General features: G+C 39.6%; 1 protein-coding gene across 1 annotated transcript; it reads right to left on the bottom strand.

Annotated features, from left to right (window-relative positions):
* Nucleotides 1–14274: 14274 nt before the first annotated feature.
* Nucleotides 14275–14708, bottom strand: LOC130864805 (60S ribosomal protein L31-like). The gene has a single exon (XM_057755568.1). It carries the CDS (start codon nt 14679–14681, stop codon nt 14304–14306), a length of 378 nt encoding a protein of 125 aa, XP_057611551.1. The 5' UTR covers nt 14682–14708; the 3' UTR covers nt 14275–14303.
* Between the last annotated feature and the right edge of the window lie 5913 nt (nt 14709–20621).

The raw sequence follows: 20621 nt of genomic DNA, 5'->3' as shown, positions 1-20621 counted from the left end.
TGTGGGGGGGGGGGGGGCTTGCTACTTTTTTGGCTATATTTTTCTGTTCCAGTCCTCACTGTATTGTGTAATGTTAACCTGAATTGGTGAGTGTGTTTCCTCATTATTCAGCTGACTAACGAAAATGCCACGGGTAAACATCATGGAATGAGGATGGTCCATCTCCCTTTCTCTTGGGCACCAGAGCCACATACTTGGTACTGAGGGAGTTTTGGGGGACCTATCTATCCTTCTAGTTTCCCTGTTGTCGGGGTAGGGGGACAACCTTACCTTCCTCATCAGACTCCACCACTCAGTTGTATTTTTAGGGGTGTTCCTCTCAGCCATTCATTTTTGGCCGTGACAAAAATGACCTGTGCCAGTTACGGGAAGAGACATTTTTAGCTAAAGCTTCTATCCTTCAATTTGCCTGACCTCAGGCTCTCTGGCAGGTCCTCTCCTCCTCCTAGCCTCTCACCCTACCAGCTCCAAAGTGTCATTTCCTTTGCCAACCTCTCAGGTGGACTCCCAAGTCTGGGACACCCCAAACCCCTCTGTTTCTAAACGCCATTTCCCCATTTTCATCCAATTACAGGATCCTACTGGTACGCTACCCAAGCTCAGAACCCACTCTCATGCCAGAGCCTTACGGGACTTAAGCCTATCATCGCTGACCTTCTAAGAAAAAACCTGCTTCGCTGCACCTCATCTCCGTTTAACACCCCTTTACTTGCAGTCAAAAAACATAACGGAAGCTATCCCCTGATTCAAGACCTCTGGCTCAATAATTCTTAAGTGGTCCCTCTTTATCCTGCATGGCCCGTCCAGAAATACATTTAGAAGCACTTGGTCAGTTATCTGGATATCTCTTAATTCTATCAAATAGACATGTAAAACTAACCATTACAACATTTGATTATTATTTACTGGGCATCTACATTGATCTAGTTACCTGAGACATTTCAGGGGGCAGAACAAAGGGCCCAGTCCTTTGAAACGTATGTACATATATCCCTGGATGAGTCTCAGTAGCATAATACCCTTTTCTATACACTCTTTTTTTTTGAAGATGTTTTCCCTTGGTGTCCTTTCAACCTCCAGCCAGCTTTTCTTCTTCTCCCACGGACCATTCCTCCTCTGGCTTACTATAACAGACCACTAAACTTGGAAGTTTCTCAAATTACAATCATCAACTACTTGTTTGTGAAATCCAGAACCATATGGACAACCAAGTATCAACCTAATACTTTTTAAGCTATCAAAATCCCTTCATACTCAACATCTGTAAACCAAATTGGTAATATTTTCTACCAATCAGCATCTGCTAGCTTGGAAAACTGTAGCACGGCTTTATATTTCCTCCTTCAAATCAATATCAACTCTTGGCAATTTAATTTTTGGAGCATCTCTTTATGCACTTCTGTTGCTCAGTCTTTCCCTGGACACAGAGACCAACACCTGCATTAGCGCAGTGGCCCCACATGAAGGCTCCTTCGCCATCCCTTACCCCGTCCCTTTTGAATCTATAGGATAAAGACAACTGATCATGTGTAGAAGCCCCCCAAGGATTATTCGTTATCAATAGATCATTCATTTGATCTACCCACTCTTACCCAGCCCTGACATTACCAAACACCATCATTTCTGTGCTCATCATCATTGAGAAAGACACAGTCCCAAATGTCATTACTCCAAATGCTGAAGTTCAGAAACATCAGAATTCCCATAGTGCAAATGCAGCGGTGTTTTCTGCTGTGTGGGGAGCTGGTCATTGCTGTACCAGGGCCATCTTACCTCTATGTATCTTCACTCCTCTTTATGTGTATCTGTGTTCAATTATCCCATTTTAATGAGAACACCAGTGAGATGGGCTTAGGCCCTGCCCTAATGACCTCCTTTTAACTAGATCACTTCTGTAAAGACCCTATTTTCAAACAAGATCACATACTGAATTCCTTCAGTCAGTGCTTCAACCTCTGTGTAGAAGGAGGTCACAGTTCCAACAATGCAGTAGCTCTTTCTTCGTATTCCTTTACTGGATTATGATCATTTATTGACTGCCTGTTCTGCAGTAGGCACCAAGCTGAGGCTACAGTGGTGAGCACACGCTCATATGGTTTTCACCACACAGTGTGTAAGTTAGAGACATAAGTCATTAGGAATCGATTCAAACAACTGTAGGTTTAACTCAAAGGTGCTATGATGGGGAAAAATAATCAAGTAGAGGAAACTTGTTCAAAAGAGGGGGTGTTACCTTGAGAGACAAGAGAAGATATCTATTAGAGCATGAATATTTTCCAGGTTCAAAAAGTGACATGCATTAATGTTTTCTGACGATTTGGAATAAAATATAAGCAACACTTGTGAAGTGTGAGGCTGATAGGCTGATATGACTCAGGCCATCAAAAAGCACAGCCTCAAACTCTAGAACTTTGCATATTGAAATGGTGGAATCAGCATAACCAATCCTTAGAGAGCAGAATCCTTAAAATATAAAAAAGAAAAATCAATCTAAAAAGTGTTTGTATTTTGTAGCCTTCTGGCCCCAGAATTGTGGAACCATGAATTTCTTCTGTAGCTTATCAGGTCATTTGGTTATAGAAGCTTGGATGAACTTATACGATTTATTGATTATAACCATAATGGTCATATCTTATCTTAAATATTAAAGCTGTAAGATTTTCTGTGCATATGCTAGCATATACTAAGAAGTTGGGAATATTATAGACTTCTGCTATAACACATACATTTGCAGACTACTAAGTGTTTTCTTCAACTCACATATTTGGGCTTTCCTAATGTCTTATTCTTCTAAAATATTCAGAATTACTATTAAATCTGAAAAGCAAATACCATTTTTAATTTGTATTATTAATTGTTTAAAATATTGTTTTCAGGTGTGTTAATAAAATAAAACAAAACACTATAATTTTAAATTATTATACAGTATTAAGTAACAAGAGATAAGAGCCGCAGATTCTGTCAATTGGATATCTAATTACTAAAAGTAAATTTTTGTATAATATTTCCAGATATATAGATCTACATTTTGTAAATTGTAAGAACAGTATGGTCTATTTAACAACAAATGTTCTTCAATAGCCATTTATACAATTTGTATATAGTATCAATTCTTGGAGCTATCAGTGATTGTGCTGCAGGAATTTATATGTGACTAATAGAGAAGCTCACATTTTAAGTTGAAATACAAAGAGAATCAACAAAGAGAGTATGCTATGCACTTCTGGGAAATGATGCTTCATCAGGTAAAAGTCTTTTACTTTCATAGAATCTGAAAAGAAGGCTTAGACAGCTAAATTAATTTAGCTTTTCTCTTAACATGTACTTTCATGGCTCCCTTTCTCCACATGGGACTTTTTTCCACTTCCTGTATAAGAAAAAGCTAGCTCACAAATGCATGTTTTCTTTCGAGGCTAGTGAGTGAGATATTGAAGAAATATTCCCTGGGTCCTGATTGGTGTTACTTAATCAAATGTGTTTTCAAGTGATGATATAAGGATGCTAAGTAAGAATGCTTCACTAGAGGCTGACTGAAGTGTGTGTGTGTGTGTGTGTGTGTGTGTGTGTGTGTTTGGTTTAAAGTGTGCTCTCTGTAACAGTTCAGGATCATGGTCTTTCTTGCTTATGCCTTGAGGTTATAAAGCCAGTGAATGTGAAAACTTCCGTTGGAAATATTGTGTGAATTGTGTCAGAAACTGTAAGACCAGTGACCGGGTGCATGACTGAGAAAAAGAGAGGGTGGGTGGCAGTTAGTTTAAGATCAAAAATGGCTAGTGACACACAGTGAAAGTTGTGTCCACTTTCCCAATTATCTCTCAGTCTGTACTTAAAAAGCAGAACTGAGCAAATTCCCAGGGCTCTCAGACCTGTAAGAAAACAAAACAGTATGAAAATAAAAGAGCAAAATGATCTATATAGAGACTAGATTTCCTTTTTAAAGAATGTGATAGAACTTAAGGTAATTAATTCTTCAAAAATGTCAAGAATGTGGCTGGAAGTGCCTTGAGCTTATGAAATGTTAATGACAAATCTAAATATTTATCCTAAAGTGATTTTGAAAAATCCCAAAAGGCTATTGTATGTGTGGGTGTTCAACGGAATGGTGCTTGTAATGTGAACAGCACTTGGGAGACTAAATCTGAACTAATAGGACTTTACGGCAGGATGTCTTCACAAAGAAGTCTGTGTAGCCATTGAAATGGGCTATTAGAGTTATATTTTCTGACATTTAAAGATATTTATGGCATGTTTATTAATCACTGAACAAATAAATGCATATTTAATAGTTCCCAATTCCACTTTGTTGTGTGAGCATACGTGCAAAGGCGTGAAGAGATGGCTACTTAGGAAGATGGCTGTCTCCGTTGTCAACATGCTGTATTATACAACCTAAGGAATTAATGCCGGTAGAACAGCACATCTCATATTTGTGGCTTTATGTTATGTCAGAAAAATTGGCCTCATTAGCGCATGTGTATCTAGGTTTAAAAAACAACGAATTAAATACAGACCTGACATTTGCTTTAACCTCTCTTTATTTAAACTGTATTGCTGGGAGCCTGCTATTTTGATTATGCAGCCTCATAAACTGAATCTAAAAGCCTTTGTTCTTTGTTTAATCATGGAATAGTTTATATAAAATAAAAATTATCAGTGCCTTGACTTTTTGGCAAAGTGGTGCAGGCCATCTACCTCCTGATAGACTTCATCTTTTTAATGGGTGGAAATCTTCCTTTCACATCCCATTATGATTCTCTGATAGACTTCTTCATTTCTTCCTAAGGCAATTTTTAAAATATGCCATGTTCAGTTTAGAATTTTTTCATCTAAGTGATCAGTTTTGGGGGTGTTGTCCAGGTCTTACCCTTGCTGTCACAACTTCTGTGAGTTCAAATGTGCAACTGTCCATCATTTTTGGGAAATGCATTCCTTTTAGTCAACCTCTGCTTCTAGCTCTTTGAGTCTTTTTGATCCATCATCCACAATGATTCCAAAGCCAATGGATTTTAAATATTCAACATGTACAGGACAATGGATGACTGACCCCAACCTCAAGTTACAATTGTGATCGTCCACTGGGGGAAAAAACACAAGGATCCCTAGAATGTTAAAAATTCTAAAGACCAGGACACACCAGTCACCAAAGATCATCTTTCTGTCTCCCTCTCTCAGTATGAACCCAAATTGGGGCAAGGAAGCTATTGGTGAATATTTAGAAAATGTACAGAAAGGCAGCCCTGGGTACTTTGTTTTACTCTTCTGTTTCTGTGAAAATACATTCTTACTAAAAGCAACTTGGAGAGAAAAGAGTTTATTTCAACTTATGCTTCTAGGTCATGGTCCATCATTGAGGGAAATCAGGGCAGGAAGTCAAGGAGAACCTGAGGCAGAAGCCATGGAGGATGCTGCTTACTATATTGTTCACTGGCTGCTGCTCAGTTAACTTTCTTCCACAGCTCAGACTCTCTTGTCCGTGAATGGTGCTGCCCACAGTGTGTTGAGCCTACCCAGGTCAATCACCAGTCAGAACATTTGCTCACTGACATGGCTGGCCACAGCAAATCTGATCTAGCTAACTCCTTAACTGAGCCAACCTCTTCCCAAGTGATTCTGGGTTATGTAAGGCTGACGATGCAAACTAACTAGCACACCAGGTAAGTAGGACAACCTTGCGACTCCTGGTAGGGAGAGAAGGGGGATTTTGTTTGTTTTGGGTGAGTCTCCTGAGTACCACATTAGTATTCATACATCAAATACCGAGCAGCGAGTCTCGGGTTCTCAGTAAAAAGATTTACAGTCTAAAGTCTCCTGTGAACAGATGTTTTACACAAGGCCAGATGCTAACAGAAGAAAATATGCCTATAGAGAGAGAAAAGTTTAAAAAAATAAAACCTGTTTCCATGCCTTCTAGAGGTGAATTTTTATATATTTTCTTCTTTTTAAAGAATCATTTTCCTTTCAAATTGCAGAAATTTTTACCCCATCTCCCTTTGAGTTTTAGAATGGGGATGATTCCCTCCTCAGGCTGCTTCCTCTTCTGGGATTTTTCCATTCTTCTTATGGTCATTCTCAGATAGATATTATCTTTCTGTCTTTCAGATATCGTGGATTCTGTCACTCGCTTGAGCCCACAGCATTACTCTGAGTTTTTCTTTGACCTTACACTGCCGACCATGACTGCTGGTGGGGACCTCAGTTGCTATGACCTCTTGACTGCCGGCCTCAGCTCCCCTCACACTTCACAGCAGGACTTCAAGGGACCTTGTGTTTATTCTTAGCTCCCTTTTATCCTCCTTTCCCTTTCTCTTCTTCAAAACCTTATCTTCGGTCATTAGAGAACCTGCAAACATAAAACAGTTCTCTTTGCTGTGGTATATTTTTATTGATTTTTTATTGAGCTCTACCTTTTTCTCTGCCCCTCTCCCTGACTCATAAAGCAGTTCTTAGTCTACCTTGTTGATCCAAGCATATCTGCTTCTTCTGCGGTGTATAAAATTCCTTGTGTGTTTCTGTTGTATGACATGCTGTATGCATCGGTCATCCCTCCTTCCAAAGCCATGCATAGCCAGATGTGCTCAGGCCAATTGCTGATCTCCTCTTGACTGACTCCTGTGGCACCAAAAATAAAGTTAAATGATGCCAGAGTGTGAGCAGATCCAGATGGCTTCCCTTCACCAAACAAACAAAAACAAATGTGACATCTGACACCATTCTCGAAGGTATTTCTGATCTCATTTTCCTTGGAAATGTATGTGAACCCGATCTGATGTTCCATGCAATGCGTGAGATAGGGGAAATGGTGAGTGACGTCATCCCCAACTACACAACTAGTCAGAGAGACACAGTTTGGCACACAAAACAGGACTAACCAGGGAGGCATTGATAACTATCGTTATCTATTGGGGTCTCTGCAATCTCTTATGAAGTATCTCTCCTTTAAGATTTTTTCCATCTCTGTCATAGTAACAGACACAGCACTTGCTGTAACATGGCAGAATAATGTATTCAAATATCCTGTCCCGAAGGTTGAGTAATATATTCAAATATCCTGTCCCCAAGGCTGTTCCATAGTATAATGCTTAGCATTCTGAGCTCTGAAGTATCCAGTCCTGTGGTTAGTTATATACCATCCCCAGTCTTCAAGTCTTCCTTCCCCAAGGTCAGGCAGCTGTCTGGCCCAGATCTGATAGCCCCCAGGAGGGAGTTTAGCAAGCCTGAGTCAATTTCCAGGGAGATCCTCCAGCAAAGCCCAGGGGAGGAAGAACTGCTTTAAGGATAAAGAAAAATCCCTGGTTAGAAATATGAGCTAAGATCAAGTGGAGTGCACACCTTCAAAACTAAATTAATAAATAAATATCCATACTTACGGAACGAGGGAGGAGTAAAGGGTGGGCTCGCATGCACACACACACACACACACACACACACACACACACACACACACACATGCAGTTTGCCCAGTTTGCAGAAGTTGGAGGGCAGCAACAAAATCCTTACCAGGCTTTTGCAATTGAACCATTTCCAGCACAGACAGTAACCCTGTGAGTTATAGTACAAAAAATTCTCTGAATACTTTGGACTTTCTTTGCATACATTTTTTTCTATATGAGTGCTTAAGCCAAAATTAGACTTGAAATGGCTTTCCTATGTCAAAATGTCGATTTTTCCCAAAGCATAATTTTATGCTTGGAATGAAATAATTGTAAACACTTCGTAAAACTATATTTTAAGTTCAAGTCATGAAAAAAGAAAGTTCAGTATCTTTGATTCCAAAAGTCCTTACCTATCCAGCCAACATTCCTCAATTATGAGAATACCAGTGTTAGCCCAAAAAAAAGTGTTCTCAGAAACAATATCCTGTACTTGGGACAGAGAGTTTCTATTACTTTAAAAAAAAATGACTAATGTTCCTTTTTGGTTTTATTTTGTATTTATATATGTGTACATGTGCCTATTTGTCTGCATGTGTGCCATGTACATTTGGATGCCCTTAGAGATCAGAAGCTGTAATATGCACTGTACCTGAAGTTATAGGCAGTTGAGAGCCGTCTGATAAAGGGAAGGCAGGGAATAGAACTGGGATCTTCTTCAAGAGGTGATTGCACTCTTAACCGCTGAGCCCTGTCTCCAGTCCTGCTGATGCTCTTTCAAAGCTGGCTCTTTTGTACTGTGCCGGAGGCTCTCTAGAGCTTTACAGCGAACGTGAGTGAATCATTGAGTCACCCTCTGTCTGGTTAGGTGATCTAGAATGAACTTTACTCATTCTACTGAATCCTCTACCCAGAATGCCAGTTTCTAAGGAAGCAGGACCTCCATGCTGCCTCTAAACATTATAGAAATTCTCTCACATATGAATATATGTAAGATTCTCCAATAAAAACCCCTTGCTTTCTGTGTTCAGGGAGTCACTTGATGGGGAAACTCCTTCAACCAATGGCCTTTGAAAGACTGGACCAGGTTGGGTATGGCCTTGGGTACTAAAGAGACATGGCTCCACCCGCTCTATCTCTGACTCCACACTCTCACACCTGGGTGCTGAGTTCTGTTCCTGTTCCCAGTTGTGATCTGTGAGTTCCCCTTTAAATAAAGAACCCCTTATTATTATTATTATTATTATTGTTGTTGTTGTTGTTGTTGTTGTTGTTGTTGTTTTTTGGTTTTTGGTTTTTCGAGACAGGGTTTCTCTGTGGTTTTGGTTCCTGTCCTGGAACTAGCTCTTGTAGACCAGGCTGGTTTCGAACTCACAGAGATCCGCCTGCCTCTGCCTCCCGAGTGCTGGGATTAAAGGCGTGCGCCACCACCGCCCGACAAAGAACCCCTTATTATATCCTATTCGTAGTTAGTATGGGATTCCTTCATCTGGCGTATTCCCCTTCAGTCACTGTTTGAAAACTACCTTTATGCTGTCCTTATCTGTTGGAAGTAGTAAACCTTGATTTCAATCCTTTATTTCCTGGCTGATTTATCAACTCCTGCTCTAAGAGGTAAATATGTTGTGCTTGACTTTAACACTACAGCTCAGTCCACAATTTCTGAGACACTGGTTCCAACATCCTACTGGGTTACCCTCATCTGCAGATGCTCAACCACCTGCATCACATACCGTTGTTTTGATTTAATTGGTATACCTCTTCTCATGTGTCTTTGTACACCTTAAAGTCAATTTTTAGTGGACAAAACAGTGAGCTTCATTTTTACATTCACGTACATGTACATCATTATACTGTGCTACTATTAAGCTCCTAAATATCATCTCATGACTCTCTCACCTTCTCTTGTTTCACCTCCTCTCTTCCAATAGTACATCTTCTGGATTCTGTGTATGAAAAGAAATATAAATTTGTCCTTCTGAGTCTGGCTTACATTGTTCAATATGATTATATGTAGCTCTAGCCGTTTGCCTAAAAATGATATAGTTTATCATTCAATGCTGAACAAAATATGTGTGTGTATATACTTTCTTTATCTATTCATATGTTGATGGGCATCTATAACTTGGCTAGTATGACTATTTCTGCAATAAACACAGACATTCAAACATTACATGGGATGCTGTCAGCATCTTTATGCATGCAGAGGAGGGGCGTTGTTTTTGTCATACAGTAGTTTTTGTTGTTTTTTGAGGTACACCCTGCTGATTTCCATAGTGGCTTCATTACAGTCATTTTTCTTTTTTTAATATTTAACCAACATTATATAGGGGTTCCTTTTCCCTTATGCTCTCTTTACAATTATTTGTTTTTTTTGTTTTAATGATAGCTCCTCTGACTGATGTGAGATGGAATCTCAAATCAATCTTCATTGACAATTATCTGATGGTTAAGGATGCCTAACATCTTCCAAATACTCATAGGCCGTTTGTGTTTCTCTGTTAATGACTGTCTATTGAACCCATCTTCCCATTTATTGCTGTGATGATTTTGGAAGCACTATTTGGTGTTCAGTTTTGGAGTTCCTCTTCAGTTTCACACACACGCACACACACACACACACACACACATACACACAAATGTTGTAATATATATAATCCCATATCAGATGTATAATTAAAATTAGAATATTCTCTATTCTGTAGATTTTTCTCTTCACTCTGCTTTCTTTTCCTCTTTGTTATGATGAAGATTTTAATTTGTTGCCATCTTGATTTTAATTGTTGCCATTTCCTGAGCTACTGACATCATTGTCAGACGGTCCTCACCTTTTCTCATAGCTTGGAGTGATGTCCCTGTGCTTTCTTCCAGCAGTTTAACAAGGTCCAGTCTTAAACTGAGGTCTTAGGTCCATTTTTAATTGGCTTTCTCTGGTCTTCTCACATACTTTAAGTAATGCTACATGACTAAGAACACCTAATAAAGTGGAAATGCTATGTAAATAGTTATTTTGCTGTGTATTTTAGGGAATAATGACAGGCAAAGGGCTGTGTATGCTCTTATCCAAGATTGCTCTTCAGGTTCTTCCTTTTCTGTCAGGAGGCATATGATGCACGCAGCCACTTCTCTTGTCAGTCCTAGTAGTACTTGTCAGAACTCTGATGACCTTATAGATCTTCTTCTCATATGTCTTCCCCTCCTAACCTCCGTGCCCATAGAGGCAATGTAATTATTTACTGTCCTGCTCATTCTTGGTGGTGTTGTTTTGTCTGCTTGAATCATGCTTGAGTCATTTAGGAATAGGAATCTGTGATGACGTAAATGAATGCAGACAGATTATAAAAATAAATACAGCTTTAATAGGGAAATAGACTTACAGGACCACAGGTTCCCATGGAGAACAGGAAAAGCAGAGAAAAGGGGCTGCTGGGATCACGCCCGGCAGATTTATCAGTAAACATTAGCCCAAGGCGAACACGCCCCCAATGGGTGGGACTTATCCCTACAGGAATCTAAATTTAAAAACTGCCCCCACTAGATTGACCTATAGGCAAGTCTGTAGGGGAGTTTTCTTGATTGATGATTGATGTGGAAGGGCCTAGATCGCTTGAGATGGTGCCAACCCTAGACAGATCATTCTGAGTTGTGTAAGAGAGCAGGCTGAGCAAGGCATGAGGATCAAGCCAGCAAGCAGTACTCCTCCATGGCCTCTGCTTCAAGTCCTGTCTCCAGGTTTTGCTTTTTCTGTGTCCTCAGTGATGGAGTGACCTGACAGTTGTGAGTTAAAACAAACCCTTTCTTCCCCAAGTATTCTTTTGTCATGTTTCATCACAGCAATAGAAACCCTAACTAAGGCATTCACCTGCAGATATTTAGCTCCCAAAGCTTGGTAATACTTGGTTCTTCCCCACACCATAGAAATACCTTGATCAAGATCCCTCAGAAACTACCTGAGGTGCAGTAGCTACCCTTCTACCAACTTGGATTTTAGACTTTTCTTCTTTTATTTAATGCATTAACTGCATTTGAATTCATTGGGGGTTCTTTTCCTCCCAATGATTTAGGAATAATAATTTGCAAGTATTAAACTAGTCATTCTTTCATTTTCTCATATGTCATGGTATCTTGCCACATTTTGTCTGCAATACTTAGTCGTGATTTCATTTCCTCAGGGAAAGCACCAACAAGCACTCATAGAACAAAGTTGCTGTCAGGTGTAGCAAGAGCGGAGTTTTGAAAGGAGACAAGTTTTGTGGAATTAGAAAAAGAGACTTATAAATCCCTAAGTTCTCCATTCTGCATAACAAAAGGTGAACTTGGAGAGTGCTGTCATTGAATTTTATCCAAGCAAAAGCCCAGGCAGACAGACAAAAGACAAGCAAAAGGACCCGCTGTGCTAGAAATAGAAAAATGCTCTGTAGTGAGTTGCAAGATGATGAGAAATCCATTGGGTTATTAAGGAACCTTGACCATCAGTGCCTGGGACTACTATTTATCCCATAAGTGTTGTACTTCTAGGAGTATACCATATGTACATACATTCAGAATTTATAGACATAGCATCCACACCAAACAATCTTTTGATTCTTTTACGGGATGAATACCCATTACATCTTAGTGCGCTAAGAAAAGGTCTAACAGTCTAACAGAGAGGCAGAATATGGTTTTTTTTTCCTCACCCTATATATAGGTAGAGGTGGACTGTGTGTTCACAGATGTTCTAAGGGATTACAGCTGCCTCATAACCCACCTTTTCCTATTCACCTGTATTGCTGTGATAGGAGTACTGGTTAGCAGGTCAAGTTCCCATGAGATCCCTTTCACTTCACTACACTATGGATATATAAAACAATTGGTATTGTCAGGGACATTGTGGCTTTTGCTTCCTGGCTAGATGCCCATAGCTCAGGGTTCTTCTGGAAGGCTCATGGTTGAGTCCCCCAACCTAACTATACCATAATTATCAATTTTTGTACTTTTGTTCCACATTATCAAACTCAGGGATATAAACAGAGTTTAAGACTGAAAAATAATTAACTGGTCAGGTATCTTGGGTCTAGGTTCCTTTTTGTTTTGTTTTGTTTGGGGGGGTTTCTTGTTTTTGTTATTGAAGATTGGGTTTCTCTGTATAGTAGCCCTGCCTGTCCTAGAACTCACTCTGTAGACCATGGCCTAGGGCCTGAACTCACAGAGATCCTCCTGCTTCTGCCACCTGAGTACTGGGATTAAAGGTATTGCCACCACTATTGGGCTGAAGTTACATTCTTGAAGAGTATTTTCAACTCCTTTAGGAAACAGGAGGACTATGTAGGAGACTCCCCCTTTCCTGACCTCCTTGATATCTATATGACTGGTTCTTCAAGGCATAAGACAAGTGCCAGTTCCTTGAGTATTTCTCACTTTCAAGATGCAGTTTTGGTGAGAAAACTCTTGAAGGCAAGTTAGGTATGACCTCGTCTTCTCCGTGCACATTTCTATGACAGCACACTGTCATAGGATTATAACTGTCCAAACTTGCCTATCTTCTGCAATTAGAGAGAATAAGTCTTTTGTGTCTAAATTTCAAGCTCTTGGTAGGGTGCTGTGGTCCTAGTGCAGTACCGTGGTATAAAAGTGTCAATGTAAATTGTTACATCACTGAATTAGTTTCTGAGTGTGCAGCAATTTCATCTTCATATCCAAATAACAGAGATCCAAAATTCTATATATGTTTGGAAGAAGTTTCAGGTGAGAGTATTAAAGAATGTGATTATATCTAAGACTCTGCTGTGCACATTGAATTAGTTGAAGAGAGGATTTTTTTTTCTAAAGTTGTATATTGAAAAAAGAAGCCCAGTATCCCCATGTGAGCTTCCAATCGACATCAGTGATACAGAACAAGTCGTATGATGACTAAGTGCATATTCTTTGAATAAATCAAGAGTAATACATGAACGGTCTGCTGATTCGTATGCCATCTTCCCTTTAAGGTCCCCTTTGTGGCATCATTTCATTATCTTTTCCTGCTCACTTTTAATCAGTTATTATGATGTTCTAGGGATTTATGGACTGATTATAAAGCCATAAATCTAATTTGAGAATACTACTCCATCCAAGGAGATCCCATTCTTACCTCTGTTATTAACGTCCAAAGTAATAAAAATTCAAAAAGTGGGGATTGGGCGATAGGAGAGAAAGGCAAGAATTGCTACTTCAACAATTACATGAAGTACATTTCTATAATCTCAGTAAGTTATGTTGATAGGTTTTCTTATAAATGACGTGCTGTTTTAGATTACTTCCTGGGACGTGATGACTCTGTGAACACCTCATGGAAACTAGCTTACATTTTCAACCCTGTCATGTTTAAAGCAGCATTATAGCGATAGATCTACTCTCTTGTGATTCATGACAAAATTTTAGTTCTATTTATTTTATTTTTCTACTCTGTAGACTGTCAACTCTATGATACTTTGTTTGACACTGAAAACAATGCTTTCCCAATAAGCAGTCATTGAGTGAAATGGTTCATTTTACCATATCGTTCTCATTTCGTCTTCTTTTCTTCCATAGCTCATATATTCCGCATGTGTTCAACTTTCAGTAGGCTATTACGGCCAGGTGTTTCTGTCATGGGACCAAGAAGCAGGTTTATAAGCATGGCTTATTTTCCCTCATACCAAAATATCTAAATACTGAGCATTAAATGTTTTGTATGTTCAGTGCCAAAAAGTCAGAAGGAAACTAGTTATGAACCCAAGTGTAAAACAATTTCCAGTCCGACATGAGCCTGCATATGTGTCCTTGCTTTCTCTCTTGCACTTATTTGGGTTTTATTTCATAGGCTGTGCTGACACTGTGCAAACCCTGATCTACTTTATCAATTTTAGAGACTTTTTTTTTTTTTTTTTTTTTTTTTTGGCAGTTCTCCAATTTTATTTGAGATTCGGTAGGTTAGTTCTCATCCACATTGACTGTCTGTAGATTTTTGAATGTGGTAACAGGCACGTAAGTTACCAATGTGTAGAGTTTGTTTGGTGAGTCCTCATCCTCATTACGTTTTCTGGACAAACGTACCTGGATACGATATGGAACATTCCTTATTCCTTTGGCCCAGACAGCTTTATTGAGCCTGGTATCAATCCGCACATCTGGAGTCCCCATCTCCTTCATGGCAAATTTCCGGATTTCTTTGAGTGCCCTAGGAGCACGCTTCTTGAAGCCCACGCCATGGATGCGCTTGTGAATGTTGATGGTGTATTCTCGGGTCACCACCTCGTTGATGGCAGAACGGCCCTTCTTCTTCTCGCCACCCTTCTTTGCGGGAGCCATTCTGCCGGGCCCAAGCTGGAAAGCGAGACTTTTTTTCTTATATAAAGATTGACTTGAGGTTCTTCATCCAAGGTACAGGTGTGGTTTCTTCCTGTAAAACATTAACATGAGTGCTTTAATATGAATACGTATTTTAGATGTGTGCTTCTTGGATGCTTACTACCATCTGATTTTGAACAATAGTGGAAATGACGGTCACTGAGAACGCACCATGGAAACAGTCACTGTGAACACACCAGGTCCCTAGGCATTAGGTTATTACAGCACTTGAAGAGTTGACTGTATTTCCAAGCAGTTGGCACAAACCCGTCTGAGAACTGCTCAGTTTTCAGAGTATTTACTGGAAGGCTGATGTCTGCTGGAGAGGAACTCTGAAATGCAGAGAAACAAGTATTCTATTTTAATGCTAGTTCTCGCTGTGACAAGCTGTGTCCTAGGCAGCTTGGCACCTTTCTTCACCAGTAGAGGAAATGAGACCTACTGATCTCAGACGTGTGGTGCAAATTATTTTAGAAATATCTTGAGACCTAGGCATGCACAACATTTCCTCTACAGAACATTTTTTTGTATATTTATCAATCAAGGACTGCTAGAATATTTAAAGCTTAAAGTAATTCTCTTTGTTCATGCTTCCCATTCCTGCATAGATTATTCATATTTCAAAAACAAAATGAAAGGATTCCCCATCTGATTTCCAACAAGCTTTATTTACTGATAAAATATATTAATTCTAGATTTTGTTTGCTTGTTATGAGGATGTTGTTCCAATCTGATATTTTGCCTACAATGAAAATTTCTAAATTATATTCTAATAAAATTTAGAAGAAATCTGTCAGCCCATCTTTCCTGATTTTACTTAATTTTTATATATATATAGGACCACACTATACAGCTCAGGCTGTACTCAAACATGATTGTCCTGTCTCAACTTCCTCTATGCTAGGATTACATGCAAATGCCAGCACATCTATCTTAATCTTTGGTCCTTTTCAAAAAGTCATGGAATGTTTACAAGTTGACACGAGATAAAGGAGAGTGTTTATTCAGTAGATAAGTGTTTTCTGCGAATAATAGCCATGGTGGGCTTGGGAGCAGCTGCCAGCTCATATACACTGAAGGTTCCTTGGGACTGCGGCTGTGCTGAGCTACTGCATACAATTTAAAAGGTGACGAGAGTTTGTTCTGGGAGAGTCTGTCTAAACTCACTCCATATAAGCAAAGGTATGCTTTTTGTTTTGCTTTCTCGTTTTCCATTGAAAAGTTCAAAGATAGTTTTGAGACTTGATTGATGTGGGATTCCCCTTTTATGCTATGAATATGTTTTCTAACCATTGGTTAATAAAGAAGCTACTTTGACCTATGGCAGGGCAGAATATAGATAGGTGGGAAAACTAAACTGAATGCAGGGAGAAAGAAGGCGGAGTCAGGCAGATGCCATGTAGCTACCCAGAAGCAAGATGTGAGGCAATGAACCACGAGCCTCATGGCAAAATATAAAATAATAGAAATGGGTTAGTTTAAGATATTAGAGAAATACACCTGAGTGGTTGGCCAAAGAGTGTCGCAATTAATATAGTTTTGTGTGATTATTCGGGACTGGGTGATGGGAAACAAAAGCACAATCTACATTTACACTTGAAAATCCTAAAGCAGATAATGAATGATTCCATTTATAGACATCATGTAGAAGCTGAAGTGTGCTCAATCACGGCAATCGACACAGTTCTGTATGCCTTTCAATTAGTCTCAATATTCGTTAAAAATTTTATATTCTACATTGCAGGTATTATTATATCTTTTCCTTAGTTCTGTGACTTTTTCAGAGAAGCAAGGAAGTCTATGCATAAATTTAATAGAGGCACACCTGTATACTACAAAGAGGGAATGTTGATTAAAGAATTCAAAGCCAGGAACTGGAATCGAAGTCAACAGGCATACAACCTGTAGAATACAAACCTAAACTTGGATTAAGTTCAATGGAAGAAATTACTATTGAAATTTTTTACGGATATTTTAGCCTTCCTTTAAATATCATCAATGGGGAAAATCTCTGTGAGACAGCAATCACATCCAGCAGATAAGAAGGGCTTACAAATTACATTGTGCAGTTTGTTGTACTGAAATATGCTGTCCTCCAAAGTTTCAGTTTGCTTACCTTCTAGCTGTAGATGGAAACTTTAATGTTATTTTAATATCTGCATAACATGTTTAGTACTTTTACATTTTAGATCATTTACTATTTAAGTATTTGTGGTGCTGGACACCAAACCTTTGCATATGCTGTGTAAATCTTGGGTCACTGAGCTGAGCTGTCCGTCCTTCCTTTGTAATTCAGTCGGCTATAAGACTGCTACCAAATGGGATTAGCTTAACTTTTCTGAATCATAAGGAGAAATGTTTCCCAAAATAGGTCAGAGTTTGATTGGCTATCCCAGACTCTGATTTGGGCAGAATAGCCCCATTGAAACTTAGTTAACATCTACAGTTGGAACCCATGAACTTAGAATAATTAAAGACTCTATGCATTCATTTTTACCATTGCTAACATGGAAGCCGATAGAATGTCTCTTTTCTCTAGTCTGCTTTTAGTGCTCAAGCCACAAATCCAGCCATGCCAAACTTCTTCCTGATTCCCAGAAGGACTTGCTGGCGTCTTCCCAGCACTGAACTTTCCCATGGCTTTGCCACTTCCTTGAAATGCTCTCTGTGTGTTCTTCCCACATCTGTCCTCTGAGCCTTCCAAGGACATTGGCTTCATCCTCCCAAGAGGCTCCTTCCTGACTCCCCTCACGAGGATGACATCTTCCTCGTCTCCTGGTACACAGCAGCCCTCACTACCCTGGACCTTGGTGATTTATTTCTTGTCTGCTTGGGAGCAGGGACTGTGTCATTTATCTCACCTTCCGTGGCATATGGTGATTAATCAGTAAATGTTTACTGATTGAATGGATACCTTTTCATCTGAAAGCTGCCCTTGGCATCCATTTTAGTCAGAATTGATTTTATCAACATGAATAGGATAAATGGTGATAGTTACGTTCACCTTTTCAGGGCTGAAAGTGTTGCTGGAGACATGGACAGATGGTTCTGCATTCCTGCCCCTCTGTTCTCTTATTGTTGCCATTTCGTGTGACGCTGGCAATGCTTACTTCACAGACAAGGACCCTGTTACTATCTTGGCACTAAACGAACAAACAAATACATCATTGTTTTCAAAGAGATGAGACCTGAGTTGAACTGAGCATTAGAACAAATAACCAGGGTTCCAATGAAAAGGTACCCAGTAGTCATAGACAGTGAAAGAATAGGGGGGAGCATGCTATCCCCTACTTTGGGGAGGTCAGGAAAGCTCTGTGACTGAGAAGTCACTTCCAGGTAATAGAAAAAGCATGTGCACCCCAGAGTGAAAGCGATATGATCGCATGGCTCCACTGAGGTTCAGACTTTATTTCAATCACCATGCTATCTTAGACTAATGGTTTCTCTCTTGTAGAATTGTGTCTACCAGGCTATACTGTATCATGAGGGCACTGGGTTTGGCAACAACCAATTAAGTGTTTGGATACCATGATTTGGAAATCTGTCTCTACAGCATTCATTGTGGTAAGAAGCTACCCTGCTCTTGATTGAAGCTTCCTGTATGCTTCTGATAAATGATTAGTGCTGATGTTCAAATCATGATTTAGTCACTGGAAGGCATGATATCAAGCTCCACCCATTCCGGTTCAGTGATACAAGGTGTGAATGATAAAGACAGCCACTAGGGTATAATATACACTTTCCATGCCTATGTCTGTGCCCAATTAGTCCCTGCTAAACAATGTGATACAGGCTGATGGAGATGAACTTAGTATATCTTGACTGTCATTAAGTGAAGCCTTTACACAAAAGGTGGTACTTACAAATCTAAGGCTACAGCAAACGGAAAAGCAAGGTAGCTTGGCAATGTGAATAGTAAAATAATAATGCCTTGCAAGGGACTCGAATAAATAACTTCCCAAGCCAAGCATTTCATCCTCAGACCCCAGCGAGCACTTAGAACATCGCAGATGCTACAAAAATTTTTACTGAATGAGCGTATCAGGGTTCACCAGAGTAAAATTGGTGCAATATGAAGCCTTTGCTTCATAAGAAGTAACCCAGTTGTGGCTTAAAATGACCAGGCTAGACAGAGAGGGTGTACCAATGTGATCCCGTGTTCTCACAAGACCACTCTGAGTCATCCAGCAGTGACTTCTCCAACAGCAAGCACGGTTCTCCTTTGGGATTACATGGTTCTATGTGGGAGAAGTCTCCTCACTGGGGAAGAGTATGCACAGAAAGCACGGTTTAATGGTGCTCTGGCGTGCCACATACATACTCCTGCAGTTTCTGAGTTAACCATCGCAGTGTAACAGACTAAACAAGATTCCATGTTGCCCTCTGGTTATGTGTTAATCCTAAATACCACCGAGCAAAACGTTTTTACACTTTTCATTTTCCCAGATCTTTACTTCCTTGCTTCACCTCCTCTTGATCCAGACTTGTTCTGTTGAGACACAATTAGTGCTTAGAGATAAAATCAGTCTCACTCATGTCTGGTGTGCTTGGTGTGAAAGACGGGGGTGGTTGTTCGCTTGTTCGCCTCGATTTCTAAAGTTCGGAGGCAGTATTTGGGGAAAGGGCTCTCGCTGATATTATGTAAGGCATCAACCTGTCATTTCTCTCATCGCTTTTCTAGCTTTAGATGGATTAATTAGTGTGGTGACAGGCTGCATGGGAAGAAGCTGTCAATAACGGTCTACATTGTGTTTGTCAGGGGAAGAACTCAAGAGAGATGAGGCGTTGGGTGTTTGAGGATAAATAGTTCTTGAGTGATCCGTAGCTGTGGAATTCATCCTCAAATTTCTCCAAGGCAAGGAATGTGAGGATTGGATTCTCCATTAGGCAGAATGGAAGAATTTAAAGCATTTAATTAGCTGCTGTTCATGTCACTCAAGATATTATTTGCTCTGGTTATTCAGTTTTGTGCTGCTTTTGCCTGTGCTGAGTCTTTCTTTGTCTTGTTCCTTTACTTATTTATGCAAATCCTCTTCAGATACTCAAAGACTATTGAGTTCCCACAGCCTAGAATAAGCTCATGAAGCTTTTTCTGATTGTTCCTATTTACACCAAGTATTTAATCTTTAAGAAGTTATTATATGTGTTGCTGATAATAGTATTTAATGTGTAGTATTTTTGTTTTGTTTTGTTTTTTGTTTTTTGAGACAAGGTTTCTCTATAGCTTTGGTGCCTGTCCTAGAACTAGCTCTTGAAGACCAGGCTGGCCTCGAACTAACAGAGATCCGCCTGCCTCTGCCTCCCGAGTGCTGGGATTAAAGGTGTGCACCACCACCGTCCAGCTGTAGTAGTGTGTAATGATCAGCTACTATACACTGAGAAATAGTGAATTGTGCAGGTTCCCATATATTGCTCAGGTTCTAATAAACTCATATATTAAATTATTAGATGTTTGGCCTAATACAATGACTATTTAAAGATTAACAAAATGCATCATACCTGTAAAACCCTTTTCACACTAGAGAATGTGTTCGTCATCGTGTGTCATCTCATCTGGTTCTTAAAATGAACTTGCACATTGAATTATTTAATCTAGTGTAAAGGTTCATCCAAAGAAGCTGGTGGTGAGGAACTAATGGGTGCTCCAGAATTTGTATATGATAAGCTGGAGTCCACTGAGAAAACAAGAAAATCATGATTATTTGGGGAGTACTTAAAATAGACATTTGTTTGAATTTAATTTTCAAAATTGTTTTATCACTTTAGGGATGGCAGTCGTACGCATATTAATACAGCAGTATTAATATCAAGCGTATAAATATCAGCTCATTTATTGTCCATAGAGGCCACCAATAAGAAGGCATGTATGAATTCTCAACCTCAGACTTCTTTAGACTTTAA

Source organism: Chionomys nivalis, chromosome 22, assembly GCF_950005125.1.
Source record: "Chionomys nivalis chromosome 22, mChiNiv1.1, whole genome shotgun sequence".
Classification (NCBI taxonomy): domain Eukaryota; kingdom Metazoa; phylum Chordata; class Mammalia; order Rodentia; family Cricetidae; genus Chionomys; species Chionomys nivalis.
Note: the sequence above shows the minus strand (reverse complement) of the source record. Positions and strands in the feature narration are given on the sequence as shown.

Bases quoted from the DNA above. Each gene is read 5' to 3' on its own strand.
- LOC130864805 (XM_057755568.1), bottom strand. From the start codon at position 14,681: ATGGCTCCCGCAAAGAAGGGTGGCGAGAAGAAGAAGGGCCGTTCTGCC.